At 54.5% G+C, this 26,315-nt stretch overlaps 9 protein-coding genes across 9 annotated transcripts; 5 read left to right on the forward strand and 4 right to left on the reverse strand.

Annotated features, from left to right (window-relative positions):
- Positions 1 to 1,584: 1,584 nt before the first annotated feature.
- N0V96_001062 (uncharacterized protein) lies at positions 1,585 to 4,400 on the reverse strand (the record flags this gene model as incomplete). Its single annotated transcript, XM_065756114.1, has 6 exons — positions 1,585 to 2,470; positions 2,539 to 2,889; positions 2,946 to 3,309; positions 3,374 to 3,534; positions 3,590 to 4,253; positions 4,316 to 4,400. The coding sequence occupies 6 exons, from the start codon at positions 4,398 to 4,400 to the stop codon at positions 1,585 to 1,587; spliced, it is 2,511 nt and encodes an 836-aa protein (XP_065615354.1).
- Positions 4,401 to 4,531: 131 nt separating this feature from the next.
- N0V96_001063 (uncharacterized protein) lies at positions 4,532 to 5,524 on the reverse strand (the record flags this gene model as incomplete). Its single annotated transcript, XM_065756115.1, has 2 exons — positions 4,532 to 4,612; positions 5,138 to 5,524. 2 exons carry the CDS (start codon positions 5,522 to 5,524, stop codon positions 4,532 to 4,534), a joined length of 468 nt encoding a protein of 155 aa, XP_065615355.1.
- Positions 5,525 to 6,632: 1,108 nt separating this feature from the next.
- N0V96_001064 (uncharacterized protein) lies at positions 6,633 to 8,487 on the forward strand (the record flags this gene model as incomplete). The annotated part of the gene is made up of 2 exons (XM_053195273.1): positions 6,633 to 7,102; positions 7,158 to 8,487. The coding sequence occupies 2 exons, from the start codon at positions 6,633 to 6,635 to the stop codon at positions 8,485 to 8,487; spliced, it is 1,800 nt and encodes a 599-aa protein (XP_053047243.1).
- A 119-nt stretch (positions 8,488 to 8,606) lies between these two features.
- Positions 8,607 to 9,805, reverse strand: N0V96_001065 (uncharacterized protein; the record flags this gene model as incomplete). Its single annotated transcript, XM_065756116.1, has 2 exons — positions 8,607 to 9,744; positions 9,798 to 9,805. 2 exons carry the CDS (start codon positions 9,803 to 9,805, stop codon positions 8,607 to 8,609), a joined length of 1,146 nt encoding a protein of 381 aa, XP_065615356.1.
- An 863-nt stretch (positions 9,806 to 10,668) lies between these two features.
- On the forward strand, positions 10,669 to 13,125 carry SEC18 (transport between ER and Golgi ATPase protein; the record flags this gene model as incomplete). The annotated part of the gene is made up of 3 exons (XM_053195271.1): positions 10,669 to 10,793; positions 10,848 to 12,717; positions 12,778 to 13,125. The coding sequence occupies 3 exons, from the start codon at positions 10,669 to 10,671 to the stop codon at positions 13,123 to 13,125; spliced, it is 2,343 nt and encodes a 780-aa protein (XP_053047241.1).
- A 327-nt stretch (positions 13,126 to 13,452) lies between these two features.
- On the forward strand, positions 13,453 to 14,097 carry N0V96_001067 (uncharacterized protein; the record flags this gene model as incomplete). Its single annotated transcript, XM_053195270.1, has 1 exon — positions 13,453 to 14,097. One exon carries the CDS (start codon positions 13,453 to 13,455, stop codon positions 14,095 to 14,097), a length of 645 nt encoding a protein of 214 aa, XP_053047240.1.
- Positions 14,098 to 15,097: 1,000 nt separating this feature from the next.
- On the forward strand, positions 15,098 to 15,538 carry N0V96_001068 (uncharacterized protein; the record flags this gene model as incomplete). The annotated part of the gene is made up of 1 exon (XM_053195269.2): positions 15,098 to 15,538. One exon carries the CDS (start codon positions 15,098 to 15,100, stop codon positions 15,536 to 15,538), a length of 441 nt encoding a protein of 146 aa, XP_053047239.2.
- A 4,488-nt stretch (positions 15,539 to 20,026) lies between these two features.
- On the forward strand, positions 20,027 to 21,887 carry N0V96_001069 (uncharacterized protein; the record flags this gene model as incomplete). The annotated part of the gene is made up of 3 exons (XM_053195268.2): positions 20,027 to 20,298; positions 20,356 to 20,556; positions 20,633 to 21,887. The coding sequence occupies 3 exons, from the start codon at positions 20,027 to 20,029 to the stop codon at positions 21,885 to 21,887; spliced, it is 1,728 nt and encodes a 575-aa protein (XP_053047238.1).
- Positions 21,888 to 24,022: 2,135 nt separating this feature from the next.
- On the reverse strand, positions 24,023 to 25,635 carry N0V96_001070 (uncharacterized protein; the record flags this gene model as incomplete). Its single annotated transcript, XM_053195267.1, has 5 exons — positions 24,023 to 24,244; positions 24,295 to 24,698; positions 24,755 to 25,292; positions 25,368 to 25,395; positions 25,457 to 25,635. 5 exons carry the CDS (start codon positions 25,633 to 25,635, stop codon positions 24,023 to 24,025), a joined length of 1,371 nt encoding a protein of 456 aa, XP_053047237.1.
- Between the last annotated feature and the right edge of the window lie 680 nt (positions 25,636 to 26,315).

A 26,315-nucleotide genomic window follows, 5' to 3' on the forward strand; every position in this document is an offset into this window, starting at 1 on the left:
CGTTTCACACATCATTCATCTCTGTGTCATGATATTCGGGGCCCTGTCAACCCAACATGCTCAACAGCCAATCAACGCTCTTGCGCGTGCCGACTTCCGCCAAGGGAGGGCATGGCAGAGTGGCATGATATCATGGAACCCCAGCGCCGAGATTTGGAGAATCCTACACTACGAATACTATACCCTCAAGTCAGACATCGCGATTGTCCGCCGACTGCTTTCAGTTAACAATTGCATGGCATAGCGAATGGTTTGTTCCAAGGTATCTTTCCGTTACCTAACGGCTCCTGCGGCCGGAACCTGAACAATCACCAACGGATCCTTCATCGCAGAGCCTCTCTCAAAGTCCGAGGAATTTGGAGACCAGGGAATGACTTCATTGACTCCGCTCTTGAGGATGCGCCTCCAACCGCTCGTGCATATTCTTACATTATACGTACTCCGTAAGGTAAAGTGGTGTCTTCTCCACTCAATCTACCGTCGCCGCCCAGCTTCTGGGCAGAACGCCATTCACAACTCTCAGCCTCCGGATCGGCCAATCCACGCCGGCTGCATGTCTCCACCTTTCCGAAAGTGGCCCTAGCGTATCTCCGGTACGCGTGACCCGGCACTGCCCCGCCAATATTTGTCGCCCGGCGAACTTGAGCAACAATTTTCAATTTCTGCCTTTCCGCGCATCAATATCTCTGCGTGTTTGAGCAACTTGGCATTGTATTCCGGATTGGCCAGAACTTCGGCCGATCTTCCGCCTTCATCCCGACAAACCAACACCAATTTCCGGTGGCGACCCGCGGGCGGCTGCGATCTTTGCCCGACTCTCACCGAATCCAGCACCCGGCGAGACCGTCTCCACGTTGAATCCATAACCTTCGTCACATGCTCCCGCAGGGCGAACGCAGACTCCGCAAGGCTTAAATGGTTGACTGATTTCCTCCTCCGCCATCCTTGTCGTTCTTACTGCGTGGTCCCGCTTGCAGTGCAAATGTGGAAAGTAGCTGAGGTCTCTTCGAGAGAATCTCTAGATCTTACTACTCCGAATATGCCCTAATAAGCTCAGCCACCGACGAGCGCCCCACCGTCGAATCCTTCCAGAAGCCTTCCTTTTCCGCCACCCCTGCGCCGCGGTGCATCCCTCGTCCACGATCTTGCAATTCCATCGTCATTCCCATTTTGTACGAGGTTGACTATCTAGTAACTAGCTGACAATATGCAATGCCTAAGAATCCATGTCACTTTTGTTTTGTAGATCACTGGCACGATCCCGTATAAGTAAGTCAATGTGGCAATGGCTGTGTTTGGGTCACGATACCTACCCTAGATGTGGAGGAAACATATTACCTGGGCAAGGCAAAATGACCCGCACGAAATAAGCTATCGAACTCTTCTAGAAGGTCCATCCTGTGGGGATCAATCACAGGATGGCGATGATCAAGGGCGCGGCCTGGTTCCTGGTTCAATCTTGAGCAACACTAATCCCATGTCTACCGCAACGCCTTGCAAGACACATCCAAATAAGCAAAAAAAAGAAACAGCCACTTTGCTAAGAATTATTACCACCTCGTTCCACAAGGCAAACTCATCACATCACTGCCCTCTCGTCCCCTTCATCCCCTCAAAATCCTCCACAATAGCAGCATGATCCATCTTCCACCCAGGGCTCATGGACACCATCCAATCCCCCTCCAGCAACTTCTCATCCTCAATGCTCCTCCTCGTATCCGCATACGACGCCGCCCAGATACTCCTATAGATCCCCTGCGCCGGATAACTCACCAACCCAAACGTCGCAGCCGTGCTCTTCGTCACAAGACTAACCACACCCTTGCCCAACCCCTTCGCCGCACCCAGCGCGCCCTGCTCCTTTTTGCCCGTGTACGTGTGAACAAAGATATCCGTCAGCCCACCCTTCATGTCCTGACAGAATGTCTTGCCCGCCACCGAGATGCCGCTGCGGAACCCTTCGACGGCGTCGTGCTTGCGGACGGGCTCGCCGTAGAGGTTCGGCACCGCGCGGAGACCCTCCGTCACGGCGAGAGGTATGTCGACGAGTAGACCTTTCGTCGCGTTGCTCGCGAGTTTGCCTACGCCGTTGGCTGCTGCGGCTGCCATGGCGCCTGGTTTTGCGCCGTTGGAGGATGATTCTTGGCTACCCCTGGATGGCGGCGGCCGGGCCGAGGAGGATTTCTCCTCGGCTGCTGACGCTGCCGCTGCCGCCCCGTCTGGGACCCCAACGCCGGGAAGGGGTAGCATGGCGAACGCGGGCGCCTGGCTGTGTCTTTGGGTGTTCTCGAACTGCTGCTGCTCGAGGTTCTCGCCGGACTCGCTGGTGCGTTTGTACTGTTCAAAAGGCTTGACAATAATGTCGGCTGTGGCGCCTGCCATTTTGACGATTGTCGAGAGGGACGCTGCTGATACTGCCGTCAGGGGGTCCCATCTTTGGTTTTCGATGTTTGTTGGTTTCGATCGGTATCTGCAAAAAGAACCGTGTCAATGAGATGCGACCTCGAAACGGGTGAGTGTGATCTTGTGTTCACGTACAACTTGAGCTGCTTCCGCTGCAATTTCCCATTCTTGACCAAAATGGACGCGACAGGCCTACACATCTTGACCTGCTTCTTGCCTCTCCCGTAGACGAGCGCCGCGGGCTGGTCGGAGAAGAAATCACACCCCATTTTCGACTGCGGCAGGTTGGCGTGGAAGGCGTCGACGGCGGCCTGGACGCCGTCCTCCCTGTGCATCGCGTCGGCGAGCTTCCTGGCTGAGCGGACGGCGTCCGGTGAGAGGCAGAGCTGGATGGCCTGGATCAGCTTTTGGGATGTGAGGGAGCGGTAGGGGATGGGGTCTGGTCCCGCGCCGGCTTCTGCCACCACGGCGCCCCAGAACGGTTGGCTATGGGAGAAAAGTGTCAGTAAAAACGTGGCCTAGGTGGTCCGTATTTTACTCACTCTCCAAAGAAGGGTACAATGGTCGTTGGCTTTCCGTATCTCAGCCCGCAGGCCGTGGTACCGGCGCCACCGTGGTGGATGACGGCGGCGACTTGCTGAAATAGCCATTCGTGCGGGCAATCTCCCACGTAAAACACTTTGTCCGACGCTTCGCCGTTCAAGTTGCTCCAGCCCCTCGAAATAATAGCTCTGACTCCTGTTGCCTTGATTGCGCTAAGGACCATGGTCATGAGGCCCTCGATTCCGCCAATCACGATGCTCCCGAATCCGACGTATATGGGTGGCGGGCCGGCCTTGAGAAAGGCTTCTAGATCGGGAGGTGGTATATACGGTGCAGGATCGCGGAAGAAGAAGCCGCTGATGTCTGTTGTTGTTGTTGATGCTTAGCTTGACTTCTTCATCGAGTAGTTCTTAATGAGGAAACTGACCAATGTGCGGGCCCCAATCGCTGGGCTTGGGGACCAGGGATGGCGACCAACAATATGTGAATGGAACTTGAAGACTCTCCAGTATACGATGTCCCTCGGTAGACGGAACAGGTTCCAAGCCGAGTGACTGGACTCTCCACGCATTTACAAGATCTCCCAAACTATTTTGCTGTCAGCATCGAGCCATTTTGTACCAGGGGTTAGAAACGGACTCACCCCTGCCACGTCAAAAACTCAACAGCAGCATACGAAGCATGATTCGTACTCTTCTTATCCGCCTTTGAAAACCCAATATTCGCCAACGGATGCGGAAACGCCTTCGTACTACTCCACGGCATCGTAAACATCAAATGCACCGGGATCCCCAGCGCCTGGGCACAGTGCACGTGAGCGAAGCTCGGCGGGTTGGCAATAATGGCATCGGCGACAAAGGGAATGTTGGAAAGGGGGTCCGGGTGGACGCAGGACCGCCAGAAGCCGTCGAGCATCTCGACGTACATGTCGCGCTTCCGCTGGATGATGCCCGCGCGGATCTGGGACATTTTGGGGATCAGGGAGGGGGACTCGACCATGTATGCCATGAGGTCGGCCGGATCGCCGCCGACGGGGAAGAACTCGATCTTGTTTGGAGAGGCTGGGACGGAGTTGTTGGATTCGAGGACAAAGGAGGAGAACTGCGGGTGCGTTGCGATGCGGACGCGGTGGCCTGCTTTCTGGAGGGCGGAGGCGAGGGCGAGGAAGGGCTGGACGTCGCCTCGGGAGCCGACGACTTGGATTACGATGTTGAGGGGCATTGGCCACTGGCGTTGAGGTGTGTATTGGGGTGTGTACTCGGGCGGTGTCTGGTCTTCGGCTTGTGTTGAGCTGGATGGTTCGTCTTCTATATAAGACCGCGTTAAGTGTTTGCTACAGAGTTACTACGGGGCCTTTGGGCTGCTTCACCTTCGAGGTAGAGGTCTTCGAGCCCCAAGGCTGAAGTCTTTGACTCCCTAGATGATCCAAACGTCTCTCTCTTTTCGCCTTCCATGTTTGTGTACTTCACGTGCTAAATAGCTGTGTGGTGTTGAGAGTGGATAGTAAAGGAGGACTGGGAACTAAAGTAGGAGACAGGGAGGGGCAGGTTCAAGTACATATAAAGAGACTTAAGCATACCTTGATCTACCTAGTACCTTGCCGCATAGCCTCCTGGGTAGGCCGCGTCAGGAAGTCGGCTACTCCCAGTTTAGCCAGTGGATCTACCTATTGCTATCAGCTAGGCATCCAATGTCATGAATACGAAATGAGCGGCCCGAAACTCAACTGGTCTCGCTGCTTCGGGGTGCCCTTAGATGGAAGGGAGGTGTTCCTTGCTGCTTAGAAAAGTCTGATGGTAAGCTCTGCCATTTGTCTTGTTGTCATTCGAACGATCCTGTCACTAATCTACGAGACTTTGCTTTCGAAAAATGCCGGATGTTTCCAGAATTAAGATGTGCTTTGCTCAGTCTTACGAGCTCTCTTGCTCCCAAAAGTCGATAAATCTCTATATGCCTTCCAGTAATCACCCATTTTCCGCCCACAAATCCAACGCCGTGCCTGTGTGTATTGTAAATGAGTCCAAACCCCGCAGTCTATCTAGACGTTCTCTTCCCGACTATTGGGAATACCCTTCAATTCGAGCTTATCCCCTTCTGACTCTTGCTTCTTCACCGTCCTCTTCATCTTCCTCGACGCACAACAAAACGCGCATCCGTGAATAGAGCTCAACAACCACAACAGCATACTAACCCCCGCAATCCAAGCACCCGCAGCAAGTCTCGAATTGACTTCACCCGTAACGTAGACCTTGTCCTCGCCGCCCACGACGATGGTCGACGAAAGACCGCACAGCGCGGCCCAGAGGACGGCCAGCCCAAAGTCCCAGACGGACCAGGCGGCGTGTGTGACTGTCGCGAAGACGTGGTAGGCGCACGTCAGCGCCGAGAGGACAGCGGGGACGAGGGCATAGATCCAGTTTGTCGTACTGAGGTTTTCTGTCGGGAGGGTGTTCCAGGAGCCGAGAGTGGCGGCGTAGAGGCCTATCGTGACGATGGCGAAGACGAACTGGAGGATTCGGATGCAGGCGCGAACCCAGAGGCCGAAAGCGCCTGAGAGTTGCCAGTAGTCTGTGTTCATGGCTCGGCTTGTGGTATGTGGTTTGTGTTTACAAGCTGTAAGGTACTTATGAAAGATGAGGAGCTTGAGGATGTTGATGCGTTGGTTGAAGGAGAGAGAAAGAAGTTTGGATTCAGGGGAGTAAAGAACTGGAAATTGATGGATGGTAGGGATTTGAGAGAAGAATGGAGGGGAGAGGGGAAGGGAGAGGGACGAATCTCGGTACTCCTTCCCGGGCGATAAAAAGTCAATGGATCTTTATCCTTGCCGACACTGTTAAAGACGTCTGGAAAAAGAAGAGACGCAAATTTTCCATACGTCGCTGCTCAATGTCATCTTGGTTGCTTTGGTCTTTGGTGCGTGTAAGTCATCAGCGGGGTCTCCCTCGTCCCTGAATCATGGCGACGAGCCAATCAAAATATTTCCGCACATTATACGAAAATTCGCTCGTTTTCAATACGATTATTTTGTGACTACGAAGTCCGGCCCCTGTTTTGGTCTCCAGCCTTAATTACTAGTTTTACCCAATCCCTCCCTCCCTGGTCCTAGCATAACGACCCAGTAACGAGTCGCACTACACTTGATGACTGGGATTTAGATCATGTTCCTTCTACACTAGCGTACAGGTTGACAGGGTCACCGGCAAATGGCCGATCGCATGGAGCTATGCGGACTTGGCGCGGCGTACGACGGTCCTCACTTAGTCTGGGAGGTGGTACCGAAGCCATACCGTCATCACAAACACCGAATCATGGATGGACTCTTCCTTGATACTCCATTTTCCCATGCCTTGTCTCACTAGGCGTGGCATATTGTACGCGTCTCGGAGGCTCGGCAGTCAGGATTGATACCCTCATGCCCTTCACGCTGTTGACATAGCCTTGTGGAACCTCTCTGTCGAATGTAACTTGGACTGGGACGACTGGGACTGTGACGAAATTGGTATGGAGAGTCTGTAGCGAAGGCAGATACGACAACAGCCAAGTTCCGTTCAATGATACGAAAATGAGGAGATAACAAAGTCCTCCGTGTTCATATAAAGATGATTGTCGAGACAGGATCATGGCCTTCTCAAAGTTAGCATCCTACAGGCAAGCATACAAGCCCATCACCCTCTCTCGTTACTACAATGGCAGCCAAAACCGCCATCTCGTTCCTTGCCGCCGTTTCCGCTCTAGGCGCTTCTGCGCAGCAGACGTGCAAAATCACCCCCGACGATGCTGCATGGCCGTCCGATGAGGACTGGTCGACGCTGAACGCAACAATCGACGGTGTTCTCATCAAGACTCGGCCCGCCGCATCCTCCTGCTACGCCGGAAACCCGTTTGGCTCCTCGCAGTCGTGTGAAGATGTCGAGAAGGGATGGGGATACTCCGCCTACCACGCATCCCTTCCCGAGTCCATCGACTCCTCCATCTACGCCAACAACTCGTGCCTCCCTCCGAGTGAGTCCGCGGCCAAGGGCTGCGAGATTGGCGGCGCGCCGCAGTACGTTGTGAATGCCACGACGGAGGAGCAGGTTGCTACTGCCATGGGCTGGGCCAGCTCGCGCAACATTCGTATCGTCATCAAGGGAACTGGGCACGACCTCAACGGCCGGTAAGACGTCTTCATTTTCATCCTTGGAGCGTTTAGTCTACTAAACTGACCCCAGCTCTTCCGGCGCCTACTCGCTGTCCATCTGGACTCACAACTTCAAGCAACTCGAGTACCACCCCGAGTGGAGATCCCCCAGCGATAACAGAACCGAGGCGGCACTCACCTTGGGAAGCGGCCACAACTGGGGCTCCGCCTCTCGAGGAGCAGCCAAGTTCGACAAGGTTGTCGTCGGGGGCGTCGACGAGACAGTCGGAGTCGGCGGACATATGCAAGGAGGCGGCCACGGTCCCCTCTCGAGCACATACGGCCTCGCGGCAGACCAGATCCTGCAAGTGCGCGTTGTGACGACCGACGGCCAGATCCTCGTCGCCAACGAGGCGCAAAACCAGGATCTTCTCTGGGCCGTCCGCGGCGGAGGCGCTGGCCAGTACGGCCTCGTCTCCGAGTACGTTATCAAGGCGAACCCCCCGCCGGGCAACGTGGTCTCCAGCGGCATTCAAGTGTCCGCCGTCGGCAACGACACGGCCTCTAGAGAGGCGGCTTGGAGAGGTGCCGCGGCTCTGTTCGCCAGTGTGCCTGACCTGATGGACGCAACCCTCACGGGTACCGGCATGGTTACCGCCGGAGCTTTGCCGGCCAATTCGTCCGAGACTGTCCGCAAGGTCACCGCCTCCATCGGCTTCTTCGCGTACAACACGACAGCAGAGAAGATGACCTCGCTCCTCGAGCCCGTTCGAGCCCGCATCCTCGCCGAGGTAGGCAACAACTCCGTCACCGTCACCCTGAGCGAGCCGTCGTCGCAGCCTGACTTCATGAGCTTCTTCGAAAGCCTGAATACGTCGCCCAGCGCAGCCGGCGCTGGAATGATGACGAGTCGCCTCCTCGGACGCAAGGAACTCGTGGAGACTCCCGTGTCGGCCGTGTCTGCGTACCTCCAGCGCCTCAACGTACCGCAGAACCCCACAGGTAGCGCCCTCATGGTAATCGGTCTTCAGGGCGGGCTGGGGCCTCGCAACGTCCCCGAGGTGATGCGGGGTGCCCTCAACCCGATGTGGCGCTCTACATACATCCACCTGATGAGCTACGGCGCATCGGCGGATCCCAACGCATCGCCCCAGGAGGCTCTGAGTGGTGTCGCGCAATGGCTGGAAGAGACCAAGGAGCCCATCTGGCGCGAGTGGGCACCTGGTGCTGGCTCGTACATGAATGAGGGCAACGCTTTTGACTCCATGTTCAAGGAGGACTTTTACGGTACTTCTTACGACCGCTTGGTTGAGATCAAGAGCAAATATGACCCTACCGAGAGTCTTTTCGTCTTGTCGGGTGTCGGAAGCGATGCTTGGGACTACAACCTCAACAGTGGTAAGTTGTGCAAGTCGGCATAGTTTGCTCGGACTAAGGGCGGTGTTTCGATGACCGCCCATGATTGGCTTGGCTTCGATGTCACAAGTAGCTATTTTCTGCCCTTCTCTTGTAGCTAGATATATCATTCCTACTGCTGTAATTAGAATTTGCTTGGCTCTCGAGGTTCTCCTGGCCGCCGATGGTCATCTCGTTGTCGCGAATCAGAGTCTCGTTTGCTTCGTTCGATTTTCGTCTCAACTCTTCCTTCGTGGCGGCTCCTCTCATCTCTTCTGGATAGCCTATCGCCTTCATCCCTTCTTTCATGTCGTTGGCTTCTCTCTTCATGATGACGTTCCCTGCTCCGGGGGCGCTCATCGTCTCGGCTTGACCGAGGATATCGTTCGCTGTCCCTCCTTGAACGGGATCTGGCTTCACCATCATCCTCTCCACGAGATCTATCTCGAGGGTGGCGTTCTTTATCCCTCCGGTGCTCTCGTCTCCGCCGCTCATGTCTCTCCTTTAGCTTCTCCTCCTTGCGCAGCTGCTCAAGCTCTCTGTGTCGCTCAGCTTCAAATCTTTGGCGCTCCTTCTTCACTTCTCTTACTCTGGATGCTCCCATCTTCATCATGGCAAGAGGATCGTTCGCAACTATCCTCTGTTCGTTTCTCTTCTTTCTTCCTGGGTCTTCATTTCCGAATGCGTCCTTGCCGGCTGGCTCGAGCTCTGCTAGTTCAGCTCTTGATCCAGATGCTGCGTACCAAGGGCCGACCAGGCCGTCCTTCCCGGCGGCATTTGACAATCGCATTGTGTATTGGTCCTCGATTTCCTTCTTCTTTTTTGCAGCCTCCTTCTCCGCCTCTTCATTTTTAAGATGACGACCCTGTTTTCGTTCGTCGCCAAAGAGGTCAATGTGCCCAGCTGCATCTACGATCGGCGCAGAGCTGGTTGACTTGCGCAAGGTCTCGTTGGCTGTCTGCACGACGCCTGAACGCTCTCTTGCAACACGTAACTCAAAGTCAGTGTCGTCCTCACCAGCGCGCTTGCGCTTCTTCCTCTCCCTGCCGAACGAACCGGCATCACGGTCCCGACGTCTTGGCTCATCTTCAGGAGTTTCTTCTGTTGGCGGCAGTGGTGATGGTTCCTCGCCCCGTAGGATAGCTAGTCGGCGCTCGGCATCGACCTCTTGCATGCGCTGCTCCTCAGCCTCCTCCTTGGCCTTTGCGGCAGCCTCATCGCGGCGAACACGGGCGATGTTGTCTGCATTGTAGACGTTCCAAGACTTCTTGCCCAGTAGATGTCTGTTGATCAGTTAGTCTCTGCCTAAATCGTAACAATCGGGATATGGACTTACAGCGGCATACTGGTTGTTTGAGCTCTTACCCCCAGAAAACTTACCTTGAGGAAGCGATTGGAGAGTTATGTAATGAAGATGATTGCTCGCAATGAGACCGAAATGCGAGCAGCTCCAGTGAAGAGTCCCAAAAGGGACTAGACTGGTTCTCGAGCCAATCGACGTCATTAGTCAGGCGGCAGCTGGAGACCTAAAGTAGGTCAGGCCCGGCAACGGCAGCTGCGTGCCCCACTTCACTTTGACTTGCGCCTTCCCGTCGTCAGTCGCTGGAACAGCTGCACAATGTCACAATGGAAATTGCTGAACAACTCCCCTTGTCAAACTTTGTTGCCTATTTACCTTATAGTAAGACTTATTTTGTATAATCAACTCATGATACAAATCCTACGCCTGAAGATGATTAGACGCCCTCTTACACTAAAGTTGCACAGGCAGCAAACGCTTCTGCAAAGAAGGCATCTGGAGCATCCTCAAACTGGCCAGAGTTGAAACAGATTGAACACGGTTACAAACCACTGCTGAGATCCACATAAGCAGCAGCGCATCTTCCATGCCATTCGCTGCAGCAAGGGTAAGGTAAGGGTCCCCTCGATACGTACCTGCTTCGCCTTGTATCCATTTGGCCCAAACAAGGTTTAGCGCTCCCCGGGCCCAGGGGACTTGAAGCGAAGACGAAGCCGCGCAGCCCCTCCAACATCCACCATTCCACATAACACAGTACATAACTTCCCCTCGTCATCCTCACCGTCTTCCTCAACACATCTCAAAGAACAAGAACAAGAATCAGAACAACCCAGCCCTACGAATTCATAACCAGTCTCACAACTAAGCGATCCCGTCTTTTCTGCCACACCGGCCGAGCGTCTCAGACATGAGCTTTCCCGAGAAGCCGCTCCCCCGCGGCCAACCGCAGTCGCCGAGACAGCCCGGTGTGCGGCTGAGGATCGAGAAAGTCAGGGACAAGGCCCTGCAGACCCAGCTCATCTATGCCAACGTGTAAACATCTCGAACACGCAGTCACTCCTCCGCTGCTAACCATTTCTCTCCCAGCGCTGGTGTCAGCTACCGAGACTTCGCCCCGAGCCGCGACGGCCAGGACATCAACGTCCTGATTCGAGCCAGAGACCCTGTCCGAGGAACAGTACGAGAGAACGTTGTCAGAGCGCGACCAACACCCGAACTCCCTGAGGGTACCATCAGTCTGTCCGACCCGCAACGATCATGGCTGAAGATCGGAATGACCGACACCTTCGAGGGTGAGGTGTACGATGCGAACAGACAAGGCGCAACTCACCTCGAGGCCATGGACCTCGAGCTGTCCTGGGCCTCGATGAAGAGAGACCCCAACTACGAATTCAAGCACGAATACTTGGCCAAGGTCTTTGAGCGTTTCTTCCAGATGCACTTCTTCGCACCCGGTCAGCGCACTCTGTTGGACATCGAAGGTCTGAAGATCTTCGCTACCGTGAAGACTATCACTTTTGCGGGAGGCAAAGGCCCCGACGCCGTCGTCACATCATCGGATCCCTCTGCCCGCGGATTCTTCAGCACGAACACGCTACTGTCCTTCTTCAAGGGGGCCGAGTCGGATATGAAGCTTCAAGTCGGTGAACACCAGGGTAACGCCAACCCCATTATCTCGCCAGACTTCAAATTTGAGGATATGGGTATTGGTGGTCTCCAGGACGAATTCGCCACCATTTTCCGCAGAGCTTTCGCTTCCCGCGTCTTCCCTCCCCAGCTGGTAGCGAAGCTGGGTATTCAGCACGTCAAGGGTATCCTGCTCTTCGGCCCCCCTGGAACCGGAAAGACACTGATCGCTAGACAAATCGGAAAGATGCTCAACGCTCGTGAGCCCAAGATTATCAACGGTCCTGAGGTTCTTAACAAGTTTGTTGGTCAATCTGAAGAGAACATTCGAAAGATGTTCGCGGATGCTGAGAAGGAGTACAAGGAGAAGGGCGACCAGAGTGGTCTTCACATTATCATTTTCGATGAGCTGGATGCCGTCTGCAAGCAAAGAGGCTCTGGTGCCGGTGGCGGCACTGGTGTTGGTGACAGTGTTGTCAACCAGCTTCTCACCAAGCTCGACGGTGTTGACCAGCTTAACAACATTCTGCTCATTGGTATGACCAACCGTAAAGACATGATCGATGAGGCGCTCTTGCGTCCCGGTCGTTTGGAGGTCCAGTTGGAGATTAGCTTGCCCAACGAAGAGGGTCGCAAGGAAATCTTCATGATCCACACTGCCAAGATGCGAGACAACAACATTATGGATTCCAAGGTTGACCTCGCCTCACTGGCAGCTCGCACCAAGAACTACTCCGGTGCCGAGATCTCTGGTGTCGTCAAGGCTGCAACTTCATTCGCCTTCAACCGTCACACTGAGGTCGGCAACAGCGCCAAGATGAAGAATGATGTATCCGCGATGAAGATCACCATGGATGATTTCGACAACGCACTGACCGAAGTCAAGCCTGCTTATGGTGTTTCTGAAGACGAGCTGGCGTTTGCCCTTGGCATGGGAATCCTCCAGTTCAACAACAACATCCCCGCCATTATCCGCACGATGCAGGGCTACATTGACACAGTCAAGGAGTCAGATGTACTCAACAGGATACCAGTCCTTCTTCACGGTCCCCCGGAGTCAGGCAAGACTGCTCTGGCCGCCCACACCGCCTCCCTTTCAGACTTCCCCTTTGTTAAGCTCATTTCGCCTCAGCACTTGACTGCTTTCAGAGATGAGTTTGGAAAGAAGGATTACCTCACCAAGGTTTTCACCGACGCTTACAAGTCTGAGCGTAGCATCGTGATTTTGGATAACTTTGAGCAACTGATTGAGTGGAACCCCATTGGGCCACGCTTTTCCAACACGGTGCTCGACAGACTTATTTCCCTCATCCAGACCCAACCACCAAAGGTCAGCTTCAATTCCTCTTGCTTGTTTACGTTTTGATGACTCGTTACTAACTCCGCCCAGGGCCGTCGTATTCTCATCATGGTCACCACCTCAGAACGCTTCGTGCTCAGCAACTTGGGTGTTCTCAAGCACTTCCGTAGACAGATCCCAGTACCCGCCATCTCCGATGTACGCGAACTCGCTCAAGTCCTGGACCAGTCAGGAATGTTTGGCGGCAACGACATCCAGACTGTCATCCAGTCCGTACGCAATGACACTCGGTCAGACAAGATCGGTCTTGGCATCAAGACGATTCTTGAGTCAATCGAAGAATCAAAGATTGAGGCATCTTCACAAGGCACCGACATGCTGGAGAGTTTGGCAAACAGGATTGTGACGGCTATTTCCTCCAATGCCCTAGACGAGTAAAGAAGGAACTCGGAGGTTGCATTACATATTATAGAATAGACTCTGAATAAAAGAAGTCAAGTTCCCCAGGCAATAAACGTTTCTCAATCATCATACATACAAAGCAGAGTCCTTCAAGTATATCGATTGCCTCAGTGATAATGGTGAAGCTTGGAAGAGGGAGGCCTCTGGCTTATGTAATCCCGATAAACTTGAGGGGCGGCCATGCAGACCCGCATCGCACCTGGTGGGGCCAGCAGTGAGGTCACAGTGCACGGCACTAAGCCGAGCTACCACTGCAGTAACTTTCCATCTTCCATCATCCACCATCCACCAACCCACCTCGAGATGGCCGACAGAGCACGATCAAGATCGCGCTCGCCTCGGCGCGATCGAGACAGAGACAGAGACAGAGACAGACCACGGAAACAAGGCGGTTTCAGATGGAAAGACAAGAGCCGCAGAGACGACCGCGACGACGGCAATGAACGAAGAGGCCTGGAGCGAGGCTACCGCAACCGTTCCCGCTCCCCCCGGCGCGACCGCGATCGCGACTCGGACAGAGATCGCCGCAACGATCGCCGCGGCGGCGGTGACGACAACTACAGACCCCGCGACTCGGGCAGAGACAGGGACAGAGAAAGAGACAGAGGCGATAACAACAAGCCCACCGCCGGCGCCTCAAGCTCGAAGGATGCGCCGACGAAACCCAAGAAAGAAAAGTCTGTACCCGCGCCGGCTGCGGGCGGCAGCGAGGAGATGATAATCGTGCACGTCAACGACCGTCTCGGTACAAAGGCCGCGATCCCCTGCCTGGCCTCGGACCCGGTCAAGATGTTCAAGATTATGGTGGCGCAACGGGTCGGACGCGAGCCGCACGAGATCTTGCTGAAGCGCCAGGGCGAACGGCCGTTCAAGGATAACCTTACGCTGGAGGACTATGGTGTCAGCAACGGTGTGCAGCTGGATCTTGAGGTTGACACTGGTGATTAAGGAGGTTTTGAGGCTTGGGTTATGGGGTTGGTTTTGGCTGTGGAGGGCTCATTCAAGCTTGCGGCGGTATGGGCAGCACTATAACGATTGGTTTACCTTATTCTGGCGTTATGGGGGAAAAGAGTACACTACACTATGGAATCAGGTCTGGAAAGTCTAGATGTCACCGATACCCGTACAAATACGATGGTATGCAAAATTCACATAAGATCATTGCTTGAGAGCTCAATGTACCGTCCCCATAGTTCCACGAATACGCACCCAAACCTTCATCTGATCACCAGTAGAGCCTTTATATGCCCCTCCAAGTCCACTCCTGTCACCAGCCAGGAGGCGCCCGTCTAGGTCGACGGGTCAGGTCAAACTGGCTGGGTGGTGGAATGGTTCATGGTCAATCAACAATTAATTTCTACACCAACCAGCCTACTCGACGACAGGCTAAGCGCATACGAGTCCCTGAGTTCGAATCCCAGCATGAGCACCAGAAATTTCCCAGTGTGAGCACCAAGAGATGTAGCCCCTAGTTCAGCACCGGGGGGGTGAACTCTTTTTTGCCGTCACATGGATCTTTGGAACTTACCTCAAACCAAGTCACGTCGGACATTAGAGTTTCTACTAGTGAAAGCGTCAAGTGAAGCCTGCTATGGACGTATGTTGTCTTATCTCGCCTTTGATTGTCTGACGTCCAGTGTTGAAGTTGTGCTTCACCCTTGGTTGGTTAAGTGCATAGTCACGTGTCCCCGCGAATTCGCGTCAAATGTCCCCGCTCAGGCCGTCGCGCTTGCGACGCGCCCTTGTCTTGACATTTGACCCAACCTTCGCCGTTGACTCAGAAAGACCATCTCACGCGCGCTTTATTGCCTCGATTCCTCTCATTTCTTGTTTCTCAGGATAACTTTCTTCTCACTCAGCAATACTCGTCTACAAAAGAAGCAAATAGTGAAAGCTCACCACGCCCTCAGCAACACCGTCTCACTCATCTCACACTTACACCATCGCCATGACAACCACCACCACTACTACCAAAAAGACGCCCGCGACGCGCGACATCATCTCGGTATCCATCCCAGAAGGCGAGGGCATGAAGACACAACTAGACCGCATCGCCCGCTCAAATCGCACAGCGTACGAGAAACGGGTATGGACCGCGCTGTGCCAGGTCCCAAAGGGCCAGATCACGACGTACGGCATCCTGGCGGCCCATCTCAAGTCATCGCCGAGGGCCGTCGGCAACGCGCTGCGTCGGAATCCCTTTGCGCCGCAGGTGCCGTGTCACCGGGTTGTTGCTACGGGCGGTGCTTTGGGGGGCTTCAAGGGAAAGTGGCCGAAGAATGGGGAGGGTATTACGCTTGAGGAGAAGAGGATGCTGTTGAGGAAGGAAGGCGTCAAGATTGATTCGAGTGGGCGCGTTCTTGGGTCGCCGTTTGTGGCCTTTATTTGATGTCGTTAATGAAGCCACTTCTAATGATCAAGCATGCAAGTTTCCTTGTTTCTACGAATCTGTCTACTCTACGGCGGCTCTTGTTGAGCTGCTTCTTGTAAAAGAGACCATAAATATCCGGATTCCTACATCTGTGTGTTTTGAGCAGATGCTTCAGCAATCCAGTGGCATAGGAGCAAGTCTTTCCTATATCGGTGGGAGCATCCAGTGTAGGATTGCGCCAAAGGGACTTGGCGATGAGCGGCACGGCACGCAAATTGCACAAACACGTACCCGAATAGAAGCCCCTTGTACTCACAAGCAAGCTATCGGAAGACATACATCCAAGCAGAAAGTCTTCATGTCGATCTGAATCCGGGCGGGAAGGATCGGGCGGTGCAGTAAGGGATGGCCCGAGAACGAGGAGTGAGGGACTGAGGGTCAGATCTCTTGCTGTCCTGTCGTGAAAGAATCTAGAGGCACATGGCTGAGGGGTATTTAGAAGGAGTCGTAGACTATTTCCTAAATCTTCGAGTTTCGCTCAACCCAATCCCTTGTTTGAGTCCTTACTGATGAATTCCCCCCTTTCCATCGTGGAAGAGTCTGAAGGAGCTACTTGGGACTGCGAGGGCGGGGAATGCTGAGCGATCAACCCCGCAAATGGCAAAGATGAGGTAGCGTCGCAGAGGCATCCCGCCAAGTGTGTCACGATCTCGAGAATCCCCTTACCTTGCCTTGGGTAGCATTGGCCGTGCCGAGCACGACTGCGCCAAGCGAGTGCTACATGTTACTCATCACTTTCCATGTCAGATGAGTGACATTTAGCCGCTACTGAGAATACGCCACGTTACTTACCTTACGGAACAGAAAAAGTTCAAGTGGAAATCATAATTGAATCAAAAAATGCAAAAACAACAGGAGCCGACCGAGGTTCTAACGCCGGAGATTCCGCATGCATCAGAATGGTTCCGACTCCTCATCATTCACTGCCCCAAGTCATAATGAATAAAATAGAAAATAGGTATAAGAGAAACGGCATATCTAGACTCATTCCGACTTAAGGTAGTGCATGGGAATCACTGAGTTTTCAACAAAACTCCCGCCAAGTTTTCAAACAACTCTGCGCCCCCTTTGTAAAAGGTTAATGTCGCAAGGAGAAAGCATAGGCTGAGTCCGGAATTTGGCATATCGTTTCCATTCGGACATGGCAATTCACCGACGGCGAAGACGTACCTGAGACGTTCTCAGGGTTCATCCACCGGCAACCACATCTGAATTGGGGACTTGTCGCCGAGGACAACTCCCTGCCGGCGGCCGACCCTGCCCAACTTGACAGTGACAGCTGACAACCAGCAGCGGCATCGTGATAAGCCTCAACCGTTGTGTATCTCTCCGAGTTGGTGGCGAGCTAGCCCACTCGGTCGTTGGACCGCGTATTTCTCAAAGTAGCATTCAGTGAACACGACCTCTGAATCTGGAGATTTGTCCACGTGAGGATAATTGCCACCGCCAGGCCTTTCTGGGATCTGTGGATTGTCCTGCAGTGCAACACAGTCTAGAGACTTGGCAAACACCGATAGACCCGGGCCACGGCGACGGGCAATAGCTGCAAGATACGGATTGAGGAGGACGACAATGGGCAGAGCCGCATATCTTCCTTCCCGAAGGAGACAGAAGAATACAGCAAAAGGAGGATAGGACGTATCCGTAGATAAAAACGGCCCCCACCATCGGAATATACACACATGTACGGATAGACATGGGAGGAAGTTGCGTCAGCCTCCTAGGCTCTCCTCGTACTAGTCTATACTACTTCTCTATTGTCTCTAAAGACTCCATCAAACTAACGTTGCGCACGAGCTTCGAAAGAAGACTTGATCCCCGAGATGATCCCGGCGCAGACATCCCCATCCGAATCCACCGGTTCGCCTCCGGCCCCTCATCCCGTTAGCACCAGCACGTGTTGGCGTCAAAGAGGAAAACTTCAGAAAGTGTTGGCGCGATGGTATGCAACCAAGGTATTGGTATTCCGTAAGCAAACACAACCCCCAAAGAAGAAGAGAAGAGGAGAAGTAAAACTGGGTTCTGCTGGCATGCTGGCCATTGCTCTTCTGCAACGCTCAGAGGCGCAGCGGGAAGATACCAGGTTCGGCACTCTTCCGAAGCTAAGAGACTCGCTGCTTCGCATAGGGTTGCGGTTGGATCCCCCCAATTGCCCCCTCTCTCCCTCGCCTTTGCGGGGCTGTTGGACGTTGGACGTTGGACTTCGACGGCCTAAATCAGAGACTTCTTTTGAATATATCGCCGAAGTTATATGGGCGCATGGTTCGATGTCGCCACATGCGACGTTGGCACAACGTGCCAGCCTGCCAAAATACCCCCTTACCTTTGCGTCTTTTCCATTCTTTTTCCTCCGAGGCTAGTGAGTGACATCGCGGCCCCCCTTGGAACGTTGGAACGGTCTGGCTAAGAGACCTAGTGTAAACTTCGGTCTTCGCGGGAGAGGACCGTTGAGAAGCTTGAACTGGCCACAAACGCCGCACCTAAATCCTGATGGGAAACACAACGGCGGCGCTAGTGGCTGATGCTATTGAGCGGACACCACGGAGGAACCGCGTTTAAGACAAAAAAGAATAGTTACCGTGACGCCGTTTCTGTGTTTGTTACCTCATGTGGTTGCGTGGCGTGGTTCTTTACGGGAGAGGCGGCAAACTATTGTTTTCTGCTCCGGCAATTTCGATCTTATTTAGTTTGTTGGAACTCGGTTGTTGTTGGTTCTCGCAGAATGGTGTGTCTGCCTTGGCCCAAAGAGGGAACAAGTCCACCCAACCATTGGAAAAAGAAGAAAAGACGACAAGAGATTTCTTGATCGATGAATGCCGTCAGTCCCCCACACTGGCACACTCGGAGCGCGTGCTATGTATGCATGTCTTAGCTGACGCTTTGTTCTTTCAACTCAAAATAGACGGCTTCTCAACCTAGCGAGTCAAGTCAACACAGACACCACCGAAATTTCATTCTTGTCGCTGGTTATACGACTCAGCGGGCGTTCGTCCGTACTCAATCAGCGTAGGGCAGAAAAGAACAGGTCCCATCAGCCCTTCCCGTTGATCCCAACTTCCGCCCAACGTCAAGGACACGCGACGGCCCCCATCGTCCAGTTGTCCGCCCGTGATGTAGCAACGGAACCAGCATCAGGCCTGTGCTGCAGGAACAGAGAGAGCGAGCACGAGCAAGCGGCAATGGAGACCCGGATTGCAGGCGCGAAGGATCCAGATCAAGGGAAATACAGGGGCTTCTTGGGTTCCCCATCGGACCTCGACTGGTCCAGTAGGGGAACATTGATCATCGGGGCCGAGGCAAACTCCACGAGTTCACAGCACCTAGCGCCAACAGGGGTTCCATGGTCCATACGGATACGTTGACCCGTTGAATAGGTTCCTCGCACTTGGTCGCGTTCACTTCGCTTTCACACTGAGTTTGGATGTAGAGTTGAGAAGTGCAGAGTAAGCGGTTTGTGCTGTTATCTTGTTTGTTCATCCCATTCCAACCGCTCTGACCAGCACCCCCGGCAGTTTGCGAGATTCGAATTTCATGCAAAAGTCAATACTCGTCAACTTTCTTCCACAAACCCCTTCCAGAAGCCTGCCGCAATCGAACGACGGGTTACGCACGTCTCATTTCCCTCTTCTGACATCTAAGCCCCCCGTCTTCTTCCTTCGGCTTCGGAGGGCTCCCGGACGGGTGCCAATTCTTCTAGTCCTACGCAACAGAACCTCGTGTCGATCCCCGTGGTCAAAGCAGAAGAGCGAACGAGAAGCAAGTGCAAGGTGTGGATGGCGCTCAACTGCCCTGGTCCATGCCTCGCTTCAAGCCTCATGGAATCAAAGAGAGAGAGAGAGAGAGAGAGTGTGTGTGTGTGTGTGTATGTGAGAGACAGTGAGAGACTCTGCGAGAGATTCTGGGAGAGGGAAAAAGAGAGACCAAAGGCTGAAGGGGGGCTCCGCATCTACCCCGTAGCCACCACACTATCCCGGAGCATGCTGCCCAAAGGGGGATAATCCTAGCAACGGGCCCTAGACGTGTCGTGGGAGGAGAACTCTCGACTCCTCGACTCTCGACACACACTCACGCTGCTCCTCACACACTACCCAGTCTAGAAGGGAGATTGACATCCATTATCCGCCCCCATGCCTCAAGCACCATGTTCAAGCACCATGCCTCAAGCAACACAGCCCGCCTAGCAGGGCCAAGAAAGCTCGCCGTCGCGCCGGAAACAGATCCCTGGTCATTCATGACCCTTCTCTCGATTCTCCAACGCAGTTTGCTTTCCTCAATATAAAGACTCTGCATCATGGCCCTCTCACTTGATGAACTCGTCAGGAGTCTTCCCTGCAGCCTAGTCATTCTTTAATATCCCCCTCGGGTCGGTCATCCCCTCCCGTCCCCTTCCTCAAGGCTCCAAGACTTTCCTCCGTTCCGCTCCTTTCTCTCTTCAGCCCTGTCAAGATGAAGTCCTCCGCCGTGATCGCAACGGCGACCCTGGCCGCCGCGCCTTTCGCCGCCGCGGGCCTTCTCCCCAAGCGCGTCGAGAATGCTACGTGCCGCTCCCTCCCCGGCGACGCCAGCTGGCCCGCCACGACGGCTTGGGATACCCTCAACACCACCGTCAGCGGCAAGCTCATCGCCACCGTGCCCATTGGCTCTGTGTGCCACGATCCCAATTACGATGAGGCTGCCTGCACGGCACTGCAAAATTCGTGGACGCTTCCCGAGACTCAGTAAGTTCATATTTGATGTCGCAAATTATGCGAAAGATCAACTAATAAGCCCCCTAGTTTCCCTTCCTCCTCTTCCGTGATGCAGAGCTACTTCGCCAACCAGTCCTGCGATCCCTTCACGGACCGTACGCTTCCGTGTCTGCTCGGAAACTACGTCAACTACGCTGTTGAGGTGACATCTGCCCAAGATGTTGTCGAGACTATCAACTTTGCGCGGGAGAACAACATCCGATTCCTCGTCCGCAACACCGGTCACGAGTAAGTCTGCACTATTTTGCTCTTCTACTCTGAGCACTTTTCCCCCACGAAACATTCCCGCTAATCAATGACCCAGCCATCTTGGCCGCTCAACCGGTGCCGGAGCCCTCGCGGCGTGGACCCACAAGCTCAAGGAGATCACCGTGACCACTTGGTCCGACGATCTCTGGTCTGGCCCCGCAATCAAGATGGGCGCCGGCGTTCTCGGCTACGAACTCACCGAGGCCGGCAAGACGGCCGGCCTCGTCGTCGTCGGTGGCGAATGTCCCACCGTCGGCCCCGCCGGAGGCTACATCCAGGGTGGTGGCCACTCGGCCCTCACCACAAACTTTGGTATGGCCGCTGACCAGGCGCTCGAGTTCGAGGTCGTCACCGCCGACGGCAAGATCGTCACCGCCTCCCGCACGGAGAACGCGGACCTCTTCTGGGCCCTCAGCGGCGGCGGCCCTGGAACCTTCGGCGTCGTCACCGCCGTCACCGTCCGCGCATACCCCGATGCCACCATCGGCGGCGTTGGCCTCCAGACGGCTGCCTCGTACACCACTCAAGAAAAGTGGTGGCAGATGCTCGACGCATTCCACTCCCTACTCCCCGGTATGACCGACCAGGGCGCCATGGTTGTCTTCCTCTACAGCAGCAACGTCTTCGCCATCAACCCTCTCACGGCCTACAACAAGACGGCCGAGGAGGCAAAGACCATCCTCCAGCCCTTCCTCGACGTCCTCGCCAACCTCTCCATCCCCTACTCCTCCGCCGCCACAAACTACTCGAGCTACCGCGACCACTACGACAAGTGGATGGGTCCTCTCCCCTACGGCCACGTCGAGGTTGAGTCCTACAACTTTGGCTCCCGCCTCGTGCCCCGCTCCGTCCTCACTGACACCGCCGCCCGCGCAACCTACGTCTCGGCCATCCGCTACGGCGCTGACAACCACGGCGTCCTCTCCGCCGGCGTGGCCCTCAACGCCACGGCGCCCGCGGGTGTCGACAACGCCGTGAACCCGCACTTCCGCAAGGCCGCCATCCACGTGCAGTACTCGACGGCGTGGAGCAACGACCCGGCCGACTGGGAGCAGATGAAGGCCGACCAGAAGACCATGACGGAAGAAATCATCCCGCCCATCGAAGCCGCCACGCCCGGGTCCGGAAACTACGTCAACGAGGCCGACTTCAACATCCCCGACTGGAAGGAGAAGTTCTTTGGCGGCAACTATGACAAGTTGCTCACCATCAAGACCAAGTGGGATCCCTCGGGCGTGTTTTACGCGCTCAAGACGGTCGGTAGCGACGCGTGGAATGTTGCTGCTGATGGTCGGATGTGCCGTGCATGATTGTCTTTTTTGATGATGAGGTTTTTGGAAATCAAGCGTCTAGGAGTTTTGTGAGGGTTTATGAGTACATATACATCTAATACAGATAGAGGCACTGTATAAGTGACCTCCTTTTCTGGTTCAACATCGTTCGGCTTCAGTTCAGTACGTGGTGATGTGTAGTCAGTGATGCGTTCGAAAGTTGAGACTCGACATGGGCCATCACAGTCTCGACGTCATTCTTACCCGTAACACCACCAAGTCTGAAAGTCCACGTTGCTCACAATCAATGTCCAAAATCTACCCCCCACTCATGCCCTCATTCATGATCGTCATTGAGGCTGATTCTTCCCATCCGTGATTACGTGAGGGTCGCTGATCGACTCCCCTGTTCCCCCGCCTGTCTCTGTCAGACCCGAGATGCATAAGCACCCCCACAACGAATCCAATAAACCACTATCCACCTTTGGTTCGCCTTGTAAGGTTTCAGTAAGATGCACCTCGCAAGTCAGGATGGATGGGTACGACGAGGCAACGGGCACTCCACCCTCTCTGTTTCTGCCTGGCGCCAGGTGAGAATGTCGGTATGCTTAACAGTATTGCGGCCTCCACCTCGACTTCTCTAGAGTCTCGGCCCCGGCAGCCTTGCCAGGCGTCGTGGGGAGGGGTGAATTTTGCTGACATGACGATCACAGACCAAAATTGGGTGTGTACCATCGTCTGAAGCGGCTCTACACGAGACCGCCATGTAGGTACATGTACTTGAGTATCCAAGAGGAAATAAAAGAAGCCCGAAAATCCTTTCTGTAAGTTTTCCTCCAATCTCGAGGATTGATATCAGCGCACTGCATCTCGGCGAAGCAAATACCATATGCACATCAACATGAACTGCAACTCATCCTTTTCGTGTTACAATTTAAACCCATCTGCATCTCCCACCCGGCGCCTATGTGCCCGTTGTCTCGAGCCGTACGAGTCCCAGCATGTCTGCCACCAGTCCCAGAAACCCTCTGTGCCGGTAATAGCTTGACTTACGGTCAGTATCTAAGTTGGATTGATAGGTACGATGCCGGCAAAGTCCTTACCAGTGTCAAGGTTGGCTAATAAATGACTAGCTGCGAACTCCGATGAGATGGGGGAAGGATGAGTCGATGAGAGCGTGTTTGAGGTTATTCTACACTTCGGAGTTTTTACAATTTTCGAGTGTAATACAATGACCGGTCAGGCTTCTACAATGTTTCTTACCCTGTGATAGGAAGACTGTCAAGGTCTTAGGTGTTTAATATCATTCAAACCCCCCTCCTTGGTATTCCAAAAAAAGAAACTGTGCTCTATGTTACGTACTTGGACGTGCCATCATAGACGACCTTACTGAGTGGGATCATAGCTCTAATACTAAGGTATCAAGTAAGTAAAGCTCAGAGTCAAACTTAGTGACGTTGCGTTTCTTTCCAGCCTTCAGAGAGGGTAAGTACGTCAAGCTGCTCATGTTGTGGAAGCACACCCAAAGCTCCCAAGTACCTAAAGGCGCCTTCTCATCACTCGTCGAGATTTTGAGTAGCTTCAAATAGCGAGCTGTCAATTGAGTGAGGCGTTGGATTGATACCGTGACACCCTTGGCTTCATTGGCCTGCCATGGTATGTCAAGCCTCAAGAGCAAACCGAGAAAGGCCTAATTGATCTCTGGGCAGCTGTGCAACCTCCCCTCTGTTGGGTCATTGCGTCTTTGTTTGAGTAGGGCTACATTCTAACATCATAGTTATGAGTTTTGTCCGATTAGCACTCGTAGGGTCTTATGAAATTGGGTATTAATGTCTCATTCCGTATGTTTTTTTTTTTGTATACCGGCCCCGAAAGTCATGCTGTGTATTGTACAAGCGTAAGCCACGCAACCCAACACCGCCAGCCATGCCAACCGCCCAGAAACCAGAATAGGGGAACCGAATGCCTTGATTGTTCATTAAACAACATCCCTTACCCATCCATTCCTTTACCAGCCTTGACACCTATCAAAGCCATTGTAGTAAATCACGTTGCGAAGGGCGTCGCCATGCCCCAGTCGTAATGCGCCGTCGCGTAACGCGCGACGCCGCGTAGGAATTGAGCCTACCCAATGACCTCTGAGAGGCCAGAGAACGCCGCTGGACAGAGCGTCTCTATGACTCTTCAGTCCGGCGCGGTCCACGCTGAGAGATGGAGCCGCCGCGAGGGCCGCCACGTCCTCCCCGGCCACGGCCATCGCCACGGTGTCCACGACCGCCGCGCCACTCGCCACGACCACGTCCGCGGTAGCCTCCCTCACGATCGCCACGGCCGCGGTTGCGGCCCTGGACCTGGTGGAAGCCGTCGTTGGGGTCGGCAGCAGCGGGAGCAGGGGTCTAAGTACAGTCAGTCTCTCATTCAGTCATCACAGCTCACTTAGACGTACCTCGGGCTGGGTCTCGTGGTGCTCAGGCTGGTCATCGGCCCAAGACTGGGTGTTGGAAACGGCAGCGGGGGTAGCCTCGACGCCAGTCTCGGTCTCTGTAGGATCACGGGGAACAGAAACCCACTCCTGAGAAAGCGACATGCTGTTATCGGCCGACTGGTCCCACTTCTCGCCGGCGGCATTACCGGCGCCACTACCGATGTTGGCGTTAGTGGGGGTCTCGGTGGCCGCCTCCTCGGCCTGGCCGTTGGTGATGGCAACATCGCCAGCCTCGATCTCGTTCACGGTAGCGTTGGCAATGGTCGGATCGGTAACGGCTTCGGTCGCGGCGGTCTCGGTCTCGGCGGGCGCAGGCTCGTCGTAAGGAGACTTGTAGGCCTTGGCAGCTGCCTTGACTTGGCCGACTAGGTACAGAAGGTCAGCATGGGATGTACTATCGAGTTGTGAGAAAAGAGCTCACAGGTCGTCTCGAGCAGCTCGCCGTTGACGCTGTACGTCTGCTCTTCGGCGCCGTCAATCAGCTTAAGCATGGTGGTGACAGCACTGTCGTCACCCGTGTAGATGGCGAGAAGGACACCCTCCAGGGCCTTGTTCTCCTCATTGCTCTGGTCGGCATCCTCGGAGCGGCGGGCGGCAGCGAGACGAAGGAATTGTGACAGGGTGAGGAGCTTGCTGTTGATGCTCTTGCTAGAATCACCCTCCTGCTGAGCCTGCTGAGCCTTCACCTCGGCGACGGCGGCGGCCTTCTCCTTCTCTAGCTTCTCGGCGAAGGACTTCTCCAGCTCTGCCTTCTCAGCAGTAGCACGAGTGCGGTACTCCTGGTCGATCTTCTTGTACTGGGCCATCTGCTCCTCGTACTGTGAGATCTGAGCCTGCAGGGCAGGTTTCTTGAGGTACTGCGCCTTCTGGTCGGCATTGATAATGCGAGCAGCGACGAGGTCGTCGAGGGACTTGCCAGCGTTCTCGGCAATTAGGTTGTCGATCTTTGAGGCATTGGTCTGGTGGGTGGGAAGTTAGCTGATGAACCTTGCCACAGAGAGGGGTAAAGGTAAAGGTATAGGGTAGGCACGAACAAGCTTCTTGGTGGTGTTGCGAATGTTCCTACGGAGCGCGATTAGTATATGAGCAATGGGAGGAGCTCCAATTGTTGATTTCCACCTACTTTTGGATCTCGCGAATGTAGGCAGTCTCGCCGGACTCGTCGGAGGCGTCAGCCTTCTCGGGGGCAGGAGAGGCAGTAGGAGCAGGGGACTCGGTGCGCTCGGCGGCCTTGGCCTTCTTCTTCTTGGCTGACTTGGATTCGGCTGAGACAGCGGGGTTCTGAACGGGAGAGGCGGCCATGTTGAAGCTTGTGGGAGGAGCGCAGTCAACAGGGTCGAGGTCGCGTGAGCTTGGATGGGAATTTTCCAGAGGTGGTGGTGGCCAGCTACGGGCAGAGAGCGCGCAGGTGAGAGGCAAGTAAACAAACTTGTGAAGAGTAAGGTAAGGTGGGATGTACAATCGTAGGAGGAAGGTCCTAGGATAGAAGAAAGATACTCAGAGGAGAGGCGTTGTGATGGGGGAAAAGGTAAAGTTATTGTGAAGAGGTGGATGTGCAGGTTTTGGACGGATCAAATTTGGAGTTCACGGAAGATGACACTCCAGCTCGTAGACGGCAGGCAGGCACGTAGCTCGGGGCCAGAGTGCAGCTCAGTAGAGGGGACACTGTCGGCCGGGAGAAGCTGAGGTCCCGGGGTACCTTTTCGGTGGGGGGTTTTCAGGCGTTCAGGCGGCGATTCAACCTGGGAGTGGGTTCCTAGAAGCTGAGGAGCCGGAGCCACCCCTGCTGCCAGGCTACTTTTCCCCTTAAGTTCCCCTTCCCTTCCCCTAAAAACCCCTGTCTCCACTGCTCTCCGCCGGGGTTCTAGAACTGGTCAGAAGAAAAGGTACATGCACTTGTACTGAGGTGGTAGGGTAGGCCCATGGAGCATTTAGGTTGGAGGCGCGTCAGGTCTTCAAGACTACATGTTTCGGTTTCGACG

Source organism: Colletotrichum fioriniae (genome assembly GCF_027942845.1).
Source record: "Colletotrichum fioriniae strain IMI 355084 chromosome Unknown scaffold_1, whole genome shotgun sequence".
NCBI classification, from domain to species: Eukaryota; Fungi; Ascomycota; class Sordariomycetes; order Glomerellales; family Glomerellaceae; genus Colletotrichum; species Colletotrichum fioriniae.